This window comes from Sebastes umbrosus, chromosome 3, assembly GCF_015220745.1.
Source record: "Sebastes umbrosus isolate fSebUmb1 chromosome 3, fSebUmb1.pri, whole genome shotgun sequence".
In the NCBI taxonomy this organism is placed as follows: Eukaryota; Metazoa; Chordata; class Actinopteri; order Perciformes; family Sebastidae; genus Sebastes; species Sebastes umbrosus.
The window spans coordinates 27,203,861-27,223,834 of record NC_051271.1 but is presented as its reverse complement, the minus strand read 5'-3'; the positions used below and the strand labels follow the sequence as shown (position 1 = coordinate 27,223,834).

Below are 19,974 nucleotides of genomic sequence, written 5' to 3'. Positions count from 1 at the left end.
AAAGTATGCGGTGCAGTCGCGGTGCCGTCGTACTTTTCTTTCCAAAGGAGGAAATACTTCCAATTTAGCAAAGCACCTCAAAGACAGACAATATGGTTTGTTTTAAATACTTGAAGGTTACATGCCACTGTTCTGTTTTGCAATGTCAATAGACCTTTCTTTTTATTTATTACTTAAAGGCCACATGCCTCTGTTTTTTATAATGTTCAAATGTTTTAATAAAGGAGTGCCCCTTGAATTACTTGGGATTTATTGTTTTTTTTGTTTTTTTTTTACCGTGGTATCGAATTGGTATCGAGAATCGTGTAAATTCACTGGTATTGGTATCGACTACTAGATTTCTGGTACCGTGACATCCCTATTCAGAAACATCTTGTAGTGTACTGTGTCGCTGTAAAATGAGAAAGTTTGTGACCCGGCAGCCATGTTGAGGAAATACCAAGCACCGCCCACCAGCCGGAGCACAGCCAATAGGAACGCTCTCTCTCTGAAATGACCTGTGATTGGTCAAAGTCTCCCGTCACGGGCTAGATTTTCTAAAGCCTGAAAACAGAGCCATTGGGAGATGCAGAAGTCTAATTTTCTTTAATTACAATATGTTGAAAGGTTATTATGGAAATCTTTGCCCCGATGATGCCAAAAATATTCTGCCTAATGCCACTTTAAAGGTGTATGTTTAAAGGTTTAATGACAACTAAGATAAATCAATGGACAGGCCGTGTTTTTATATCCACTAGAAGATTTTTTTACAGCATATATGTCACATTAAGTTATTTTACATTACATTAGCGTATTGACCCATTTAGACTGCATATCCAAGGTTAAGCTAATCAATCTCGACATTTATAGGCACATCTGCTCTAATTCACTAGCCGTCTCATCTGTATTATAAAGATGTTGTAAAAAATGCTGTAAAGATAAATGTGTCTAATGGAGCAGAGCCTCTAGGAGACAGGTGTGCGGAGTCCTCCACAGACTTGTCCTTGAGGTGAACAGCAAAACATTATTTTGATATCCAGACAAGTCAAACAGAATAATGTGGTCACTGAAATACAAAAGAGCTGCAGATAACATTGATAAACCTCAAATTTATGAAACATGATGAGCTAGTCAAGATGAGGAGCACCTTCAGCCACAGACTCATTCCCCCTCGGCACAACACAAAGCACCTGGGTCAGTCCTTCATGCTGGTAGCCATCAGGATCCACAACCAAGGCTGACCCCCCATATGAGAACTAGGAGGACTAAGGCTGACCCCCATATGAGAACTAGGAGGACTAAGGCTGACCCCCATATGAGAACTGTGAGGACTAAGGCTGACCCCCATATGAGACCTATGAGGACTTTAAGAACTTTAAACATGCACTATCTGCCTTTAAACATGCACTATCTGCAACCATCTCGGACTCTAACCACTGGCGCACTTTACACTTACTTTACACTATACATCCTATATACCACTTTATAGACTGCACATATGCACATATTACACATATTTATTTATTGTACATACTACATTTATTTATTGACAGACTGCATACACTATGTTCACCCATTCACTCTGTATCTTTCATATCTCTATTATTGTCTTTAGAATTTTTGTATATCTTTACATCTCCTGTGTTTCACTCTGTTTGCTGATGTTGCTGCTTTGACAGCTGAATTTCCCTCCGGGGATTAATAAAGGTTCATCTTATCTTATCTTATCTTATCTTATCTTATATAATGCATACCTTGTAAAACCAGTTAACCTACACAGATATGAAAAAAAAAAAAAAAACGTTTTAAAAATGGGCCATAGAGTCAGATTGAGGCGTTTTAGTACTTTTATTTTGAAAGCATCAGCGATTGAATTCCGGCCTCTTTCTGGCTTTTTCTGGTTCCCTTGACGCAGCTCTCCATCAGTATGTCGGCGGGCTCCGGGGAATGCTGCTGCAGTTTGACTTGAAACCGCGAGGAGGCCATCATTTCACCATGGAAACAATGTTGTTGTTGATGTTTGATGATTATGATGATGCTGCCAATACTAATACTGAGTGTGTGTGTGTGTGTGTGTGTGTGTGTTAGGATGTCCCTAGAATACCTAAAGGTGTCCTCTTCCTCCAGAGAGAGCATCTCATGGTGACCTCCATGCTGTGTTATTGTATAGCAGCCTTTTGTCTACAATGAAACAGGATTTCTGTTATGTTTCATCACTCATACACCTTCTCAACCACCTCAGTACACATGTCTACAAGCTGTGGGGAAGCCCTGTGTGTGTGTGTGTGTGTGTGTGTGTGTGTGTGTGTGTGGGTCAGGTTATCTAGTGTTTTTTTATTGAGGATGCATTGTGTGTGTGTGTGTGTGAGTGTGTGTGTGTGTGTGTGTGTGTGTGTGTGTGTTTGTTTGCACATGAGCTTTAATGCATGTGTGTGTGTCTGCTGTGCTGTCACTCCAGACATGAGGCTGACTTGATGGAAAAGATGAATGAATCCCCCAGCAGAGCGTCGACTGACTCTGAACCCACTCTCTCTCTCTCTCTATCACTCTCATATTTACTACCAACCACTCACACACAGGCAGCTACGGCGTGCACCCCCAACGAGCAGACACACAGATGTGCAGGCATTCTCACACACACACACGCGCACACACAGACACGCTCACTGGCAATTTGCCTCTACTCCCTTTTGTTTTAGTCCCAGCAGATTACAGCTGGCTCATTCTCATTAATTGGCCAATCAGCCAATAAAGCCAAATGCTCCGAATAAACACTGATTTCTATTTTCACAGAGATGGAACAGTCCACCCGCTCCAGCCCTCCCCCCCCTACAACCACCCCCTGTGGTCTGCTCTGCATGTTGCCATGCCAACAGGGACCTGAGCACCTCTGGATGCTCCAATCGAGTGTCTTTTTTTTCCTCAATTTCACACATGTACACACAACATTAGAGCTGATTAAGAGTGTCTGGTATATGAGGGTGTATTGTCTGGAGCTATCAAGAGGGCCTTATTCCTAATGCGTGTGCCTCCATGTTGCATGGTGGGAATTGTAAACAAAGGTTTAGAGGGACTTCTTTTTCTAGGTATTGGGTTATTGTTCATTGGTTTATTCACATCATTTGGGCTCATGCTCAAAACAGATGTAAACATCCCAGAATCACTCACCTTGGGAGGATTTGAGGTGGATTTGACCCCACGGTTGCTGCTGTTGTTGAAAATAGTATTTTGTGTGTATGTGTGTATGTGTGTGTGTACATTAAAACAGCACCTTCATGGATAATGCAGGTGACTTTGCAGGTGATTCTTCTTATTGTTACCATGAAAAAGATGAAAACGAACAACGTGTTAGTCCTTAATGCTTTCTGTCTTCCATTTCCTGTCTGTGGCACTCGGCTCCATGCCCAGTGGTTCCCTGCTAAAGATGAACAGCTTTTAAAAAGGGTCCCAAGTATTTGATATAGATGGATAGATGGATAGATATATAGATAGATAGATATGTACTTTATTGATCCCAAATTGGGAAATTATTGTGTTACAGCAGCAGGTTATCCAGGCAATGCACCAGAACAGTAAATAAAATGTACATATCAACACTAGAGAAATACTGTATATCCTTAAAATATAAAGAATATTGTAATACACTATAAATACACCCGACTACTACCACAACTAGCATAACAAAAATCTAAATTATAAACCTAGAATAACCTTCTGTATACCTTACAGCAAAGTGTGTAAGTTACAATGTTTGTTCTTAAATAAAACGAGAAAGATTATTGCAGGAGCAAGAAGAGAATGAATGGTTGAGACAGAAACTAGGTGATGTAGGTGGGATTGATTAAAAATACTCCACGGTGCCCATGTGTTCATGTTAATGAAGCTCGTGCAGTGTTGTTGCTGATTGATGGGTTTTTGAACAACAATGAACCACATCAGGCTTTGGCTACACACTGCAGGCTACTTGTTATATATAGATTCATTGCTGGTTTTGGTCTTTTCCAAAAGAATAATAAACCAAAAGTGTGCATGTGTATAGTTTCCATTACCAAGTCTTGCCTCACATCTTCTCCTCGCCCTTAAAACCCCACTGTTCCCTACAATCCATCCCTTCTTTATCTCTCTCTCCCTCTGTTACCCGCCTCCTGTCACCCTTTTTCATTATCCTCCCCCTCTCTCTCTCCTCTCCTCTCCTCTCCCCCTCAGTCTGCCCTGCTCACCCTCATTTTCATGTAAATGAGAATCGATCCTTCCCTCAGCACCTCTCTGTCCACACCTCCTTATATCTCTGCAGTAGCACGTTTGTTGTTCAACCAGCTAAAATAGGCTTAATGTTTGTTTTTCTCCTTTGTTATGTGGATACACGAACAACACAAAGCACTATAGTATCAAATGCAACGGTTCATGTTCACGTTTAGCGATGAAAAAAGCATTTTAATGGTGTAGTGTGAGATTAGACAACAAGATTGAGTGTCTCTGGCTGTTGTAATGCCGCCATCTTGCGTTCAGACTCGAGTCTGTATTAAGCGGTGACGTATTGCCCCGTGGCTTCATGGGAGTTGGAGTTTTTTTTTCTTCTTTTTTTTAATAGCAACAGTCAACTTAACAAATCAGTTTTCTCTTTTCGTTGACAGATATAGATCCATTTATTTCATAAATACAAAGAAATTAGGCTTTTTTTTTCTTAAATATATATTGATACTGTAATATGAGATTATACACACTGTGATAGAGAATGTGATCCACAAAAATACATTTTTCAACAATTGCCACTGGAGCTGCAATTAACAATTATTTTTACTAGCTCTGTTTATAATATGCAGATTATTTTTAAGATATGAATTGTTTTGTCTATAAAATGTCAAAAAAGAATTGAAAAATGTTCAAAATCATGTCTTCCAAAACCAAAATATATTTAGTTTTATAATAATAGAATAATAATTAGGAAAATATTCACATTGAAGCTGGAAACGGAGGATGATGGCATTTTCTTCTTTAAAAAATCACTCAAAACAAACACAAAGAGCTATGCCGAACATAAAAGGACAACAGATATGAAACAAAACCAAATCAAATTAAAAAAAATTAAATAAAAAAAGACCACGCGACAATAACTTCACTTACAAACTAGATATTGCATACATTCATTGTTTTCATTGCTTTTTTATTTTGTAAGGAAGAAATTGTTGACAGATATAGATCCATTTCTTTCATAAATACAGGCTTTTTTGGGGGTAAATTTACACTTGTGAATGTGGAACTTCGCAAGAATTAAAATTAAATTAATAAGAAAAAATGCATTTCTGTCGTTGTCACTGTAATCATAGCAACCAAATATAATATTTCTATAGTACAGTGCAAAATCTGAGAAAATGTTAACAAGTATAAAATTATTGACATCGTTCCACATTTCACATGTATATTTACAGGACCAGAATAAATGAAAGCACGTTTCAGGATGTGATTCGCAGAAAGAACAATTGACATCTATATGTCACTCTTTAGCTTTTGTAAGAAATGTTTCACTGGATAGAATCTGTGGATCAACTTAAATGAAACCTCTTTTATCTTATTTGTTAGAAGGAACTTTTGCAGTAAGGACTAAACTTTCTTCCAGTCAATATCACTGACGAAATTACTCCAGTAAAATGTTGCTGCCGGAGTAGAACAAATGCTGTCCTGAAACAAGGCCCTTATCCTGGAGTTCATACCTCTATTAACAGAAGAAAAGACTTTAGCTAACCGAGATTGAACTGGGTTATGGGGCGACACTGACAAGGGTGGAGAGTGGTCAGCATTCTTCAATAATATGTACAAACCAGATGGGATAGCATCAAAAACTATAGAAAATTATTTTGGGGTTATTGGTATTTTGTACATGGCGAGAAATTCGGAGTAGTTATAAAGTAGTCCTCCTCTATATACACATAATGTCAAAATAAACAGGTCAAGTTGAATCAACTTAGAACCTTAATTGCACGAGTAGACATAATTAAGCTAACATTAGTAGTCTTTACTCAAAAACTTGAGTTATATGTAATTATTATTTTAAGTTAAATAAACGTAAACATATGTAACAAATGACAAAAAAAACGTTTTAGTCATTGCTACTTAAAGTCATTTGTTAATACAACTAATCTTTATTTCTAATTTAATTAATTATACTATTGTGATTTTGCGATTTTATTGTTTCAATAAATTGCATTGAAGGGAAATGAAACAATACATTTAAATTTGCCAATGTATTTTATTTACAACAAATAAACTTGTTTGAAATATGAACACAGAGCATTAACATTATCTGCTATTTTCTGAATATTATGGTTACAAAGCAGAATTAATTTTTGTCCACTTGAATGTGAGAAGACGTGATGAGAGATGAAGTTCCAAATAGAGGTAGGATTTTTTAGATATTGTTTGATCCAGTTTATTTTGAATGTATTGTTTAGAGAGCTGAAGTCTATAAAATGTAGCTCACCATTGTTGTATGTATTCAGAACCACAGATTTTCGTATAGTGGGTTTTGTTTTTCCATTAGACATTGCCTAGTGTCCTATCAATAGATTTGCATATTGAATTATTAGCATATATTGACTGAGCAGCTATATACAGCTCTGGAAAAAATTAAGAGACCACTTCAAAATTATCAGTTTCTCTGGTTTTACTATTTATTGGTATGTGTTTGAGTAAAATGAAAATGTTTGTTTTATTCTATAAACTACTGACAACATTTCTTCCAAATTTCAAATAAAAATATTGTCATTTAGAGCATTTATTTGCAGAAAATGACAACTGGTCAAAATAACAAAAAAGATGCAGTGTTTTCAGATCTCGAATATTGCAAAGAAAACAAGTTCATATTCATTTTTAAACAACAAAATACATATAAATAGAAAAAATAAATAGTAAAACCAGAAAAACTGATAATTTTGAAGTGGTCTCTTAATTTTTTCCAGAGCTATAAAGGTTAGACGAGATATACATGGGAGTTGGAGTCAGACTACAGTCTGTGTTAAGCGGTGACGTCTTGCCCCGTGGTATCATGGGAGTTGGAGTCAGACTAGAGTCTGTGTTAAGCGGTGACATCTTGCCCCGTGGTATCATGGGAGTTGGAGTCAGAATGGATTCAGTACTTCCTGCTTTGACGAGGAACACCAAGAAATTCCGGCTGTTCACTAAAAAGTTGTTTTCCTGCCAAACAGTTTCACCTCGAAGAGGCAGAAGTGGACACAGAGACAGAGTAAGTGTGTGTTTTAATCATTTTATTAGTTGACTCCCGAAATAAAAGCAAATTAAGCTCATTTTGAGCAGAAAGCAGCAAAGTTTAGTCAGTGGAGCATCGCTGCTGTTGTAAGCTGAGCTCGGCTTGTCATGTCACCATAACGACTACAAAGTACCAGTTTGAGAAATACTCTTTACTAGTAGGGTTTTCTTATGAATAACTGTGTTACAATACACGTGTGTTTGTTAGGAAATGTGATAACGTGAATGTCAAAGTTGCTGGTAAAGTAATTAATCTGTCAAATCTCAGCTGGTATTGATTTAACTTACCTGTATCTATCACCTGGTATTGATTTAACTTACCTGTATCTATCACCTGGTATTGATTTAACTTACCTGTATCTATCACCTGGTATTGATTTAACTTACCTGTATCTATCACCTGGTATTGATTTAACTTACCTGTATCTATCAGCTGGTATTGATTTAACTTACCTGTATCTATCACCTGGTATTGATTTAACTTACCTGTATCTATCACCTGGTATTGATTTAACTTACCTGTATCTATCACCTGGTATTGATTTAACTTACCTGTATCTATCACCTGGTATTGATTTAACTTACCTGTATCTATCACCTGGTATTGATTTAACTTACCTGTACCTATCACCTGGTATTGACTTCACACCCTGATACCAAAATAAGAGTTCACACTACAACAATAAGTATTACGTAAGTAAATCCAGTGGTGGAAGAAGTACTCAGTAAAAGTACCAGTAGAACAATGTGAAAATACTCTGTTACAGTAATAGTCCTACATTTTAAATCTTTCTGGAGTAAAAGTACAAGAGTAAATGTACTTAAAGTAGTCGTTCTGAATACAGATTGGTCATTTTAAACTATATAACAGGAGGAAGTAAAGTCCAGTGCTTCCCAACCTGGGGCTCAGTCAGAATCTTTAACTGTGTGAAATATTCATTTGAAAAGCAACCAGTAACTGAAGCTGTCAGATAAATGTAGTGCAGTAAAAAGTACAATATTCCCTTTGAGATGTAGTGTGTAGATGTATAAAGTAGCAGAAAATGGAAATAAAGTACATGTACCTCAAAATTGTACTTAAGTACAGTACTTGAGTAAATGTACTTAGTTACTTTCCAGCACTGAGTACATCTTCCTCACTTTATATTTCACACTGAAAAGGTAATTTACTTTCCAGTCATTTGACAATGAAGTCAAATCAAGCTGTGATGTTCACCATGCAGCATGAAGCTTTTATCAAGAGTAGGTATCTCTTTATTTTTACAGGAGTCACAAACACAAACATTATCATATGAGACAACATACATTTGTCTACCATGAGAGATTTCACCATCCTGTGAATGCTGTGGTAGCTGTCCATTTAACATCCCTGGATGCATTAGACCAGTGGTTCTCAACCTTTTTCATTTCAAGGACCCCTAAATTGATCCACATTAGGTCACAAACCCCCATTTGATAAGATTTTGCTCCAGGGACCTCCACTGAGAAATATTTGGTTTATTAGATATGATCAAGAGCAGAATTATATAGTTGTCAACTACAGTTGAGAAGATAACCGTGGAGGAATTGAAACCTGTGATCAATATATTGCGATACAGTCAGAAAGGCAATATATTGCGATTTTGTTTTGTTTTTTAGTAAATTTTAGGAAAACTGTTAATAAATAAACTGTTGATAAAGAACACGCCAGCAATACACATATATTAACATTTTAGAATAGGCCAAAAATAACACATTTATACTGCATGCAAAAAAAATTTCTTGCCCCAAACTGCATGTGATTATCATAAAGTGGGCATGTCTGTAAAGGGGAGACTCATAGGTACCCATAGAACCCACAGGGTCGGCGCCAGATTGTTAGGGGCGGACGGGCAATCAGCTTTGACAGGGGGGGCATTTTTTTTCACCTCATATAGCCTTTATTAAGTGTATCTTTTTTTTTATTATCAGAAAACACACGTTTTATTTGTGATATTTACTGGAAATAATATACGATATAGCCAAGAGCAAGTAGGTTGTTATCTAGTGATCTTCTCCAGCCAGCTGCCACCTTATTTTGGTTTTAGTAGTGAAATGAGGAGGTACTGTAGGCTACAGATAACTCCTCAGGCACGCCCTGCGTCTTGCTAGTGCCAGGGTCAAAATGTGCACACACGGGTGCCGAGATAAAGTAAACAGGGAGTTAAACAACACATTAATCTAACAGTCTGACTGATTTCTTCATAACTATAATTTAAGTTAATAAAGACTAAATGTGGATGTTTCTCTCACCAGTTGTTGTCCCTGCTCAGCCTGCTGTAGAGTAACATTAGTCCATTGTTTTATTCCATGATACTGAACAGAATAATCCAAACAGGTAGAAAAAAGTAAGATGTGAGAGGAGCACAGGATGCTTTTTACTCTCTTGGTCCTAATTGTGCTTTAATGCACCAGGTTTGTAGGTCTACTTTCTCTCATTTTTTTCTATTGAGCTAGATTAAAAAACAAAACAAAAAAAAAAAACGCAAACGGAGCGGATCAAAACGAGGCTTCTTACTGAAATATTGTCGTGACGGTTCATATTTCCCAGAGTTTCCATAGTTGTCTCTTTGTGCTGTGTGTTCGTGTTTTATTTGAACCATTAGTGAGGTGGCTGTTATATTTTTTGACAGGTAGCTCGTAATAAAGTTTCACTAGTGAACGCTACGCATATAACTGCGAGCGTCAATGCCTGTGCTGAAAGTGTCAGTAATCAAGTTAATATTTTCATTTACATCCAGGACAACTGACCCGGTTTTCTCGCCTCATTTTATCTAAACTAATCAGCCGTTCCTCTCAATATGAGTGACAGGAAAAAATAGGAACCGTGTATCCGATAGAAGTTCAGACAAAACGTCACGCCGCGCTGTGCAGCACCGTGTTGTTCGCAGCCAGTTAGGACACTCCAATAGAAAACAATGTAATCAAGGCCAAGTACATGTCCTAGTTGTTTCCTAAATGCAAAACTATCACTGTTTTGTGCTTTATTTTGCATTGCAGTGTTAAGGCCTTCCATTACCAAACTGAATGACTTAATATTACTTAAAGCCTAGCTGATAATTCAGTTTAGTTTTTTGTCAGGAGAGAATTCAGCTGAGGGGGCACAGTGACCTTTTTGGACGGGCCTAGACCCCCATGGCCCGCCTCTAACGCCGACGCTGAGAACCCATTTTCATTCACATATCTTGAGATCAGAGGTCAAGGGACCCCTTTGAAAATCGCCATGCCAGTTTTTCCTCGCTAAAATTTAGCGTAAATTTGGAGCATTATTTGGCCTCATAGGTTACCTGGCAAGCTCGTAAAGTGCTTGGTAACAGCGGATTCATTAGGCCAACCATCAAAAGACTGAATAGAGGCCGGGCCCAATGGCGGGCTGTATGATTTTTAAAAGGTTAATTAAAAATCGATAGTTTTTTCAAGAATCAATACAGAATTGCACAATATAATATTGCGATACTCATGCGTATAGATATATTTTTATACCCTTAATGATCAGAATAGTCACTCATTAGTGTTAGTTTTATTGTTGTTATTGGTATTATTATCATAACGTCATCATCATCATCATTATTATTATTAATTATTATTAATATATATATGTGTGTGTGTGTGTGTGTGTGTGTGTACTGTATTATTTATTTATATATATATATATATATATATACAGTATATGTCATATATTACCATTTAGCCTCATTCAATGCCAATCACACACCCATTAGCCACATCACACACAAACACACACACATTCTTCAAACTGCTTTTGTCCCCTTGTTTTGTTTTTGTTTTGTTTTGTTTTGTTTTTGTACTTTGTTATTTGTCTTTCTCTGTATAATATCATTCGGCCTTTTTTTTTTTAATATGTCCCTGCACGTCTTCACTTGTTTTGTAATCACTCTACGACACAATAACAATTAAAAAAAAAAAGAATAGTCACTCGTATGACTCTTACTCACATTGGGTTCACTTCTATAGTGAATTAAATAGTGAAAATTAACTATTCCCCATTTGTCTTGGGACCCCCTCAAACTCCCAAGACAATTGTGGGTAATGTTACAAATCAATGAGCAGAATTGCTTTAGATTTTTATACGATTTCCACATCAATTTAATGTGGTACTTTAATTTGTCAGGTCATTTTCTGGAATCGCCAAAAGCAGACACTCCTCAGTGTTTCATGATATATATTAATATTGTGATATAAAATGATGTATACCTTGATAGAGGATTTTATCCATCAACCCCTACTTTCTACCAGAATACGACTGCTTGGCAAAAGAATATTTAAATCTAAAAACATCTCATAAAAAGGGAAATGCAGAACATTCAAGGATGGTCTGCTATTTCTCTGCTGGAGTTGGGGATGAATTCTTGCACTGAATAGTTTCTTTCTGTCCTTGAACACGTAGAGATAACATTACTATTTAGACTGAACAGGGTCTTTCTGTCCTAGACAATGTAGCTCAGGGTTAACATGAATTCTTTGACTGAATGGGAACCTGTTTACCTTCTGTGAGTCCTTGTCACATGGACATAGCAAATGGATTCACAACGCCAGTCAGTCGCAGAGAAAACACATTCTTACACACAAGAAATGACAGATAACTACAATCTCTGCTACCACCATAGTGTAACTTCTATATAAACCTCTGTCAAATGAGAGGACTGACCATATGTTATATATGTTTACCTCCATAATTAAAATACACATTTATATTGTTTGTAATATATTATATTGCAGTGTGCCTTCCTGTTTACTGTACTGTTTTCTTTTTCTCTTCCTCAGATGTCTTTGATGGAGCGTGGGGTAGTTCGGCCAGTTACGGCAGTGGCGTGGACCTCCAACTCCAGCACCTGCCCCAAAGATTTCACTCTGGTATTTATATATATATACTTACAACAATGTACAACAGTACATTTAGAAACCTACGAAATGAATAGGAACCGGGTATTTCTACGTTTCACTCAACAGTGACCACAAATTGAAAGCAATTAATAAATTATTTCCAAGGGAAATAATATTACAATAGTCTTGTCTGCTTGTAACAAAGGTGTGTACAATAGTTTGCAAACAGAGAAAAGATTAAAATGTAGGCAAGGTGAGTTTTTTTTTTTTCCTTTCAGTCTATTTTATTTAATTTATTTATTTAACCTTTATATAACCAGGAGAAAAAACTCACTGAGATTAAAATGTTCTTTTCCAACAATGTCCTGGCCAAGATAGGCAGCAGCACACTTACAAGGTTGCAGGCATAAAACAAACATAACAATTTAAAACAAAGACAAAGAGCAAGTTACAGAATCATGAGGTATCGAGAAAAACATTCATCAGCATTCAAAACATCTACAGCCAGATGTGCTTGCTTCCAAGTCTGTTAGAGGCACTTTAAAGACATTCAGTGAGATCAGCTCTTGAAGATTCAGGTCATTTTGTAACTGATTCCAAGATGAGGGAGCAGCATACTTGAATTTCCCAGTTCAGCACGGACTTTGGGGACAGTTAATAAGTTAACAAGTCCTGGGAGCGAAGACAGTAGCTTCCCGTACTTTTTTGAAGGATGTAGATCCGTAGGTAAGATGGAAGCAGACCAAGAATACCCTTATAAATAAGAATACGCCTTTAAGGGCTTTAAAATGTGTAATTGTGCTCCATGGTAGGCAGTATCCAGCATGCGTAGGCTTTGAGAAGATGCATGCATGTATATAACTATCTATCTAGTTATAGCCAGAGGTCAGTTAAAATATGCAGTACGTCAGCAGGGTCAAATACTAAGAAAATGGCGCAACTTCCATCATCAGAGTTACCTCAAATATTAGAAATGTTAAGTAGGACAGTTTGAGTGTTTTGGTGAGCTGTAAACCTGACCTTTAGAAACAGAGTGGTTGTTTAAAATTGACGTCAGTTGTCTGTAAACTACCTTCTGGACAAACAAGAAAAAGGATGTTCAGTAGCTACTAAAGGTCTGCTGTATGTGTGTGACGTGAACACTATAAGGAATAGCACCGTGACCAGCTCATAATTGTACCCATTGGTTCTGAATTTAAACTCACTAACTTTTGTCATCTTGTCTTCAAGTGAAACAAACACATTTATTTTTCTTAAGCTCTGCCTGCTTCTAATAAATAGTTACGTACTCAGGAACTGCACAGTACAACCACACTCTTGTTCTGCTGGCCAGGATGAAACTGACTGCAGTAGATGGGAGTAATGCCTTGCTAAAGAGTGTCACCTTTGGGTCAAAAGCCCAGCTTCTAAGCCACCACTAACATCAACTGCTCTCTTTATGCATCAACTTGCCATATAACGTGCCTATTTCTCATTTAATCCTCAGTCTGTCAGTGTTTGTGATGTCAGATAGCAGTATAGTCGTATGTCTAAATGAACCCCTTTTCTTCCCAAATCTCTCTGCAGATCAGCATCACAGAAGACGGAGCAGCAGCGAACTTCACACGCAGCTTTGCGATGAAGTCTGGATATTACCTCTGTTATAGCAAGGTAACATCAGAGATACACTTCCATACTTTTATTAATGATATAATAATAACCATATTACTTGTGTATTTGCATTACAACAATTAGGGGTATCACGATGTTCTGGTATGACAATAACCGTGATAATACACATATGATAATACTGTGTAAATAATCCAGCGCTTCTTAAATCATTTTATATATATGGTTACAGACTCTCTCTCCACCTCCCTACACTCGCATTTTTAGTGTAATTCATTTGCCAAAAAAGAGACAAAACGCACACTAAACAAAGTTAAAGATGAATTTGACTGTCTTATTATTTTCGTTCTTTTTCAAATTTTCTATAGATGTATCAATAATATAGTTAAAGTGAATTCTTTTGGCCTCAATAATCGAGTAGTGAACATCTGATATTGTGACAGCCCGAACCACAGTACATGATGTATGTTTCCCTCCAGCCCTTTGTTCTCTGCACTTGTCCCTCCTGTCTTCTATAAATGGTCTGTGTCTCTCTCTCTCTCTATAGGACCTGAACGGTGGTATGGTGGTGTCAGACATCCAGCTTCTTTCAGACAAGGACTCTATTCCTCATGGTTTCTGCTATATAGCCGAGCACCTCGAAGCAAGTGAGTACATACACACTCAGGTTTTTGTCTTTCTATACTTGTGAGGGACTTCATTGACATACTGCATTCCCCAGCCCTTAATTCTAACCTTAAAGGGCAACTTCGCTATTTTTCAACTTTTTTGTGTCTAACCGACTAATGGGGACAAAAAATGTTGAAATCGGTCCAGTGTTGACGGAGAACGCTGTAACCTGCAGTCGCTAAACAAGCTGTGAGGGCAAGTGAGCAGCATCATTGTAACGTTACGTCCACTAAAAGTGCTTGTTTTTGCCACTGACGGGCTCAGATTGTTATTATGAGTGTCTGACAACATTATGGAAAGGACCCTAAAGCGTAATGAAACAACATCCTGACCTTTCACTTGATCCGGTCTGTTATTATGTCCAAGTCCTGCCCAAGGAGCGTACTTGCCAACCCTCCCGATTTTTCCGGTAGACTCCCGTTTTTCCATTGTCCCATACTAGTTTCCTCCCATGGTCACAATTCTCCCGCATTTCTCCCAATTTATGGCAATTTTTCACACCTTTTTTCATTTTCCTTATCCCAACCTGTCTCTGGTGCTGTTCAGTGTGTATAGGCCCTACTGTTTCCACCCAGACGCCAATAGAGCTACAATAAATATCTTTTCCCAGCAGAGGAGAGCTGCCTGTGACACTGTGGCACGGTTTGAGCTGCGCCCGCCACACAGCACAGCATCACAGCAAAGCCGACGTGGCGTGGCGTAAGCTATTGTAAATAACGGGTTTCAGAGCGCAGTGATGACGTTGTTGTGTTGTGTCTGAAAGGGCCTCCAGTGAGTGAGAAAAGGAGAGAGAAATGGAGAATACTAAGAGAAAGAAATACTAGGAGCAAAAAATTAATAGAAACTGATGAATATTAGTTTTTTACCACAGATTCACACAAGTTCACACCAGAGGGGCGAGTTAGTCCGTTTTCTTTCCTGAGAATTAAAAGTAAAATGTAGGCCTATTTAACAAAAAATGCTGTTGCAGTGTACATATTATTTTGTTATTTTCATTCTTTTAAAGTCACCAGAATACCGGAAACAGACAAAGCGGGAGGACCTCCTGCTTTGTCTTTGAAATCTTCCCTATTTTTGAGGTCTCAAGGTTGGCAAGTACACCAAGGAGAACTCTCATTGTCAAATCTGAATGTCCGTATACTCTGGCTCAAATAAATACGGTTGGCCATCGAATTCAAAGACCTTGTTGATATGTTGAAATCATCTAAATATTCAGCCATGACATTGAAAATCTTTTAGATAACACTAAGCTACGCTTCGCAGTGTTTCGACCATGGATGTGTTCCACTATTCCACCGTTGTCTCCCAACAACACGTCACCTCGCCAGATTTCAGAACGAGACTCTTTCCATAATGTCAGACACTTATAATAACAATCAGAGCCTGTCATGGCAAAAACAAGCACTTTTAATGGACGTAAATGACGGTGCCAGCTTGCCCCAATAGCACCATATTGCAGCCTGTGAGCAGCTACCGTCTACAGCGTTCTCCCTCAATACTGGACCAATTTCAGAATTTGTTGTCCCCATTAGTCAATTAGACACAAAAACATGGGAAAATAGGGTCGAGATTGACAAATACCGAAGTCTTAACCTTCAAACGATTCTTAAAAGTATTGAGGACTGGCCAAGATGTCCTCACTACAATGTTGGAAAGCTAAAATTGCTCCTCACAAAGATAGCAATGCAAGCCCCCACTCACAGGTGTTAACACATCCCTGATATTTGATGCATTTCTGATAGTTGATGCTTGATTACTCACTGCTGATATGTGTGTGTCCAGAGGCCTCTGTTTGGAAGAAGAAACGGGTGTGTGTACGCGTCGTCCCAGTGGGCAGTGTGGACACAGCTGTGTTGGATATCAAAGTGACAGCCAAAAGCAAAATGATGTTGCAGCACTACACATATGTCGGGTTGGTAGCATTCACATATACAAACATTTCACTTGCACCTGTTTTTATCAAGGCATTTCTTACATTCCGAAACCTAAACACAGTGGTCTCTATTCAGACATGAGTTATTTAAAGACCACTGGCTTTCAATCGTGCATTCCCTTGTGTGTACATGTGTCATTAAATGTGCCTTTTCCCCCAGAGACGTCCATGGCTACGTGTTGTGGTGCAGAAAGGGACATTTTTCCAGCCCCATGCCACAAGCAAAGCCCCGCAGTGTCACCCTGGACATCCGCAGACTCTCACTGGATAATCCATTTGCTCCTCTGCCCCTTAGACCCAGGTACATTACTTATTTCATGTCTAGAGAATATTTCACTAAATTAGCAGTTGTCATCGTTTATTGCGGGACACGTTGTGGCTCTTCTGGTACGCTGGTGTTTTAAATACGGCCAATTCAAATGACAATAACAGATTGGGAAACTAACATTTACATTGGTAACCAATGACACATCATTTTATGTTTCTCTTCATAAAGAATATAGGTAAAAATAACATAGAATAAGGTTTTATAACTCCACAGCAGAGCACACTTTGTATTCTGGAGATGTCTTACTTTTAGCGTAAATACTAGGGCTGTCAAAGTTAACGTGATAATAACGGCACTAATTTCTTTAACGTATTAACACAACTCTCAATTTTTGGGTTGTAGTGGGATCAGTTTTAAAGCTAGAGTGAAGATACTGGCATCATATGAAACTAGAAAACCTAACGAATCCATTGGTACCAACTATGTAACAATGGCGAGGAAAAACTGGCACAGCCATTTTCAAAGGGGTCCCTTGACCTCTGACCTCAAGATATGTGAATGAAAATGGGTTCTATGGGTACCCACGAGTCTCCCCTTTACAGACATGCCCACTTTATGATAATCACATGCAGTTTGGGGCAAGTCATAGTCAAGTCAGCACACGGATAGCTGTTGTTGCCTGTTGGGCTGCAGTTTGCATTGTTATGATTTGAGCATATTTTTTAAGCTAAATGCTTTATCTGTGACGGTTTCTGTACAATATTTGTCATTGTTTTGTGTTGTTAATTGATTTCTAATAATAAATATATGCATTTGCATAAGGCAAGCATATTTGCCCACTCCCATGTTGAAAAGAGTATTAAATACTTGACAAATCTCCCTTTAAGGTACATTTTGAACAAATAAAAAATGTGCGATTAATCACGATTAAATATTTGAATCGATGACAGCCCTATGAAATACCTATCTGTTTGTCTCCGCAGCAACGCCCCTCCTCCAGTGCCACAAAATAAACTGAGTCAGAGACGCCACACCCTCCACACTGTGGACAACTCTGACAAACCTGCTGACAGCAGTTTGCAAGGAATCACAGGTACTCCAGGTCTCTCCTCATACATCAGAGGAAACTTGTGATTATTTCTCACTGCCTGCAACTCACTCAATCATTACCTCCCTTCTCTGTCTGCAGCTCTGGATGGAGTTCCCTTTAGTCTTCACCCAAAGTTTGAGATCAAGGCAAACGGCACGGTACGTTTTGACATTTTCAACAATAGTAAAGTGATGGATTTCATTGCAAAATGCGCCTCACTTTATCTCTCGATTTGTCCTTTTCACCCCAAGCCTTCTAATATAAACATCTCATTTTTGTCTCTTTGTCATATCTCTCTCTATCTCTTTCTCTCTCTTTTAGACTCTTCAATTAAACAACATTCGTATAAAGTCTCTCCAAGACATTGAAAATGAGGTAGGGCTACATCTGACTCTCAGTTTCAGCCCTGTGATTCCTAAATTAAGAACATGAACATTTCCTAACAAAGAATATACTCACTTTGTTTGTTTTTATTTCCAGTATAACTACACTTTTGCGGTGGAGGAATCTGCTGCCAAGAGAACCAGACCATCAGTGGCAGCAGGAGACGCCCTGTCAGCTCAGTGACCTTTGAACTTTGACAAAGCAACAGTATCAGACTTGTGTGTTTTGCTCTGTCCAAAGGCGTTTAGCATCACGGTACAGACGAAGGATGATCACGCCTACATGTACATGTAGGTTTAGGCTTCAAGTGGAAATTGGAAATTGATCATATCCGTTAATTAAAAGGGGCGCTACCCTTCTACATGAGACTGATCATACTTCTGACAGTTTTGTTTTCCTTTTTATTTGTCTATCATGGGAAGTCTCTAATCCATTACCATCTTCAAGCATTCTTAAGCTTCTATTTGCCAAAGGAAAGGCCTGTTTGCATTTGTTATGTTGTCTTATCATGTCTTTAGACTGTTACAGGGTTAAAGATGTTATGAATCTACAAATCTGTAGAGTATCTGCTGTTCGGGACTACTCATCTGCAGCATTAAGCCCAACTCTAACATGCTCAAATTTCAAAATTTTGACTAATTGTTTGCTAAAAAAATGCTTTATTATATCACAAAGACGCACTTGCCATTGAAGATGTGTGCTAATTGCTCTGTTGTATGTTACCTGAGATCCTTGAGTGCATCTTTAATCCTTTGAATCGTGAAGAATTTATAAGGCAGAGCTGTAATATTGAGCTTTGGTGGATGAACTTTGCTGCAGATGTTAAACTGAACTCACTACAAACGTAAATGTAGGATATAGTGTATGTCTTGTATGAAGAGTATTCTACTACTACAGTTTGTATTATTCCAAAAAATAATAATATATCCTATTTTAGGGTGAATGGAGGAAGGTTGTATATTTAGCTCTGTGTGTTGGTCATACTTAAACAAGATATGTGGGGGTAAAGGGATAGAATCTGTTTTTACTATCAGGCGGAATAAGGACCAAATATTTATCTTTTTTCATTGTACAATATATAAAGTTATGTTTTGTTGTTTTTATGGTGTATAGCAAATGTTTATTGCATGGAAAAAATAATAAAAACCTAAGAAACCATCTTCTTCAGGTGTGTTTACATGCAGTACCACCTCAGAGAACAAACCACTCTTTGAAATACAGCTTGAGAATGTAAATTGTGTATAATACGGTGAAGTGCAGCAGAAAGATGAGCAGAACTACGGTATCTGTAGTCCAAAAGATGTTTTCATTGTAGTTAGAATGGAAGGACATGTGGACAAGACATGTCTTGACCTTTTTATTTAGATAATGACACAATTGACTGAGCATGTATGCAGTTTCTTAGAAATGCCTTGCATCAGTTACTGTATGCACATGACCACAGTCTTGCAGATTTATCACTCAAATGTCTTTATAAAATTTGATTAAAATGAACTATGTTTTGTCAATTCAGGGTTAACAATTGAAAAATTATGATTTTATTGTCAATTCTGGATTCCATTATATCCAAAATGTGACATTTTATTCCACCCTCAGGTTATTATATATCTATTCACAACAGCTTCACTCCTGCAGTTCAACATGTTTACAGCACTTTACTAGTTTTACTAATATTTTATGTGTAAATGCAGCTTTCTGCTTCTCTATTCAATAGTAGTTGTAAACAAACATTATGGTCCATTACTGCCACCTGCTGTACTATGTTGGACTGTTCATGCTGGATATGTTACGTATACATTACCTTTTACATCATTGCCTCCCTGCACAGTAAGCTGTTATGCAACCTGTTATTTATTTTTCAGTTTATACAACTCTTTTGTATTTTTCTTGAATGACAAATATATCACAAGTTACCAA

The 19,974-nt window shown here is 37.8% G+C and overlaps 1 protein-coding gene across 1 annotated transcript; it reads left to right on the top strand.

Moving 5' to 3' along the window:
• The first annotated feature begins 7,036 nt into the window (after positions 1–7,036).
• Positions 7,037–19,215, top strand: mvb12a (multivesicular body subunit 12A). The gene is made up of 10 exons (XM_037765558.1): positions 7,037–7,219; positions 12,046–12,135; positions 13,672–13,755; positions 14,261–14,360; positions 16,165–16,294; positions 16,476–16,616; positions 17,567–17,676; positions 17,773–17,831; positions 17,995–18,048; positions 18,154–19,215. The coding sequence occupies exons 1-10, from the start codon at positions 7,082–7,084 to the stop codon at positions 18,238–18,240; spliced, it is 993 nt and encodes a 330-aa protein (XP_037621486.1). The 5' UTR covers positions 7,037–7,081; the 3' UTR covers positions 18,241–19,215.
• Positions 19,216–19,974: the final 759 nt, after the last annotated feature.

Excerpts from the sequence above, each read along its gene's own strand:
- mvb12a (XM_037765558.1), top strand. The coding sequence starts at position 7,082 with ATGGGAGTTGGAGTCAGAATGGATTCAGTACTTCCTGCTTTGACGAGG. Across the intron at positions 7,220-12,045 it reads GAAGTGGACACAGAGACAGA|ATGTCTTTGATGGAGCGTGG; the intron begins GTAAGTGTGTGT and ends TCTCTTCCTCAG. Across the intron at positions 17,677-17,772 it reads CAGTTTGCAAGGAATCACAG|CTCTGGATGGAGTTCCCTTT; the intron begins GTACTCCAGGTC and ends CTCTGTCTGCAG.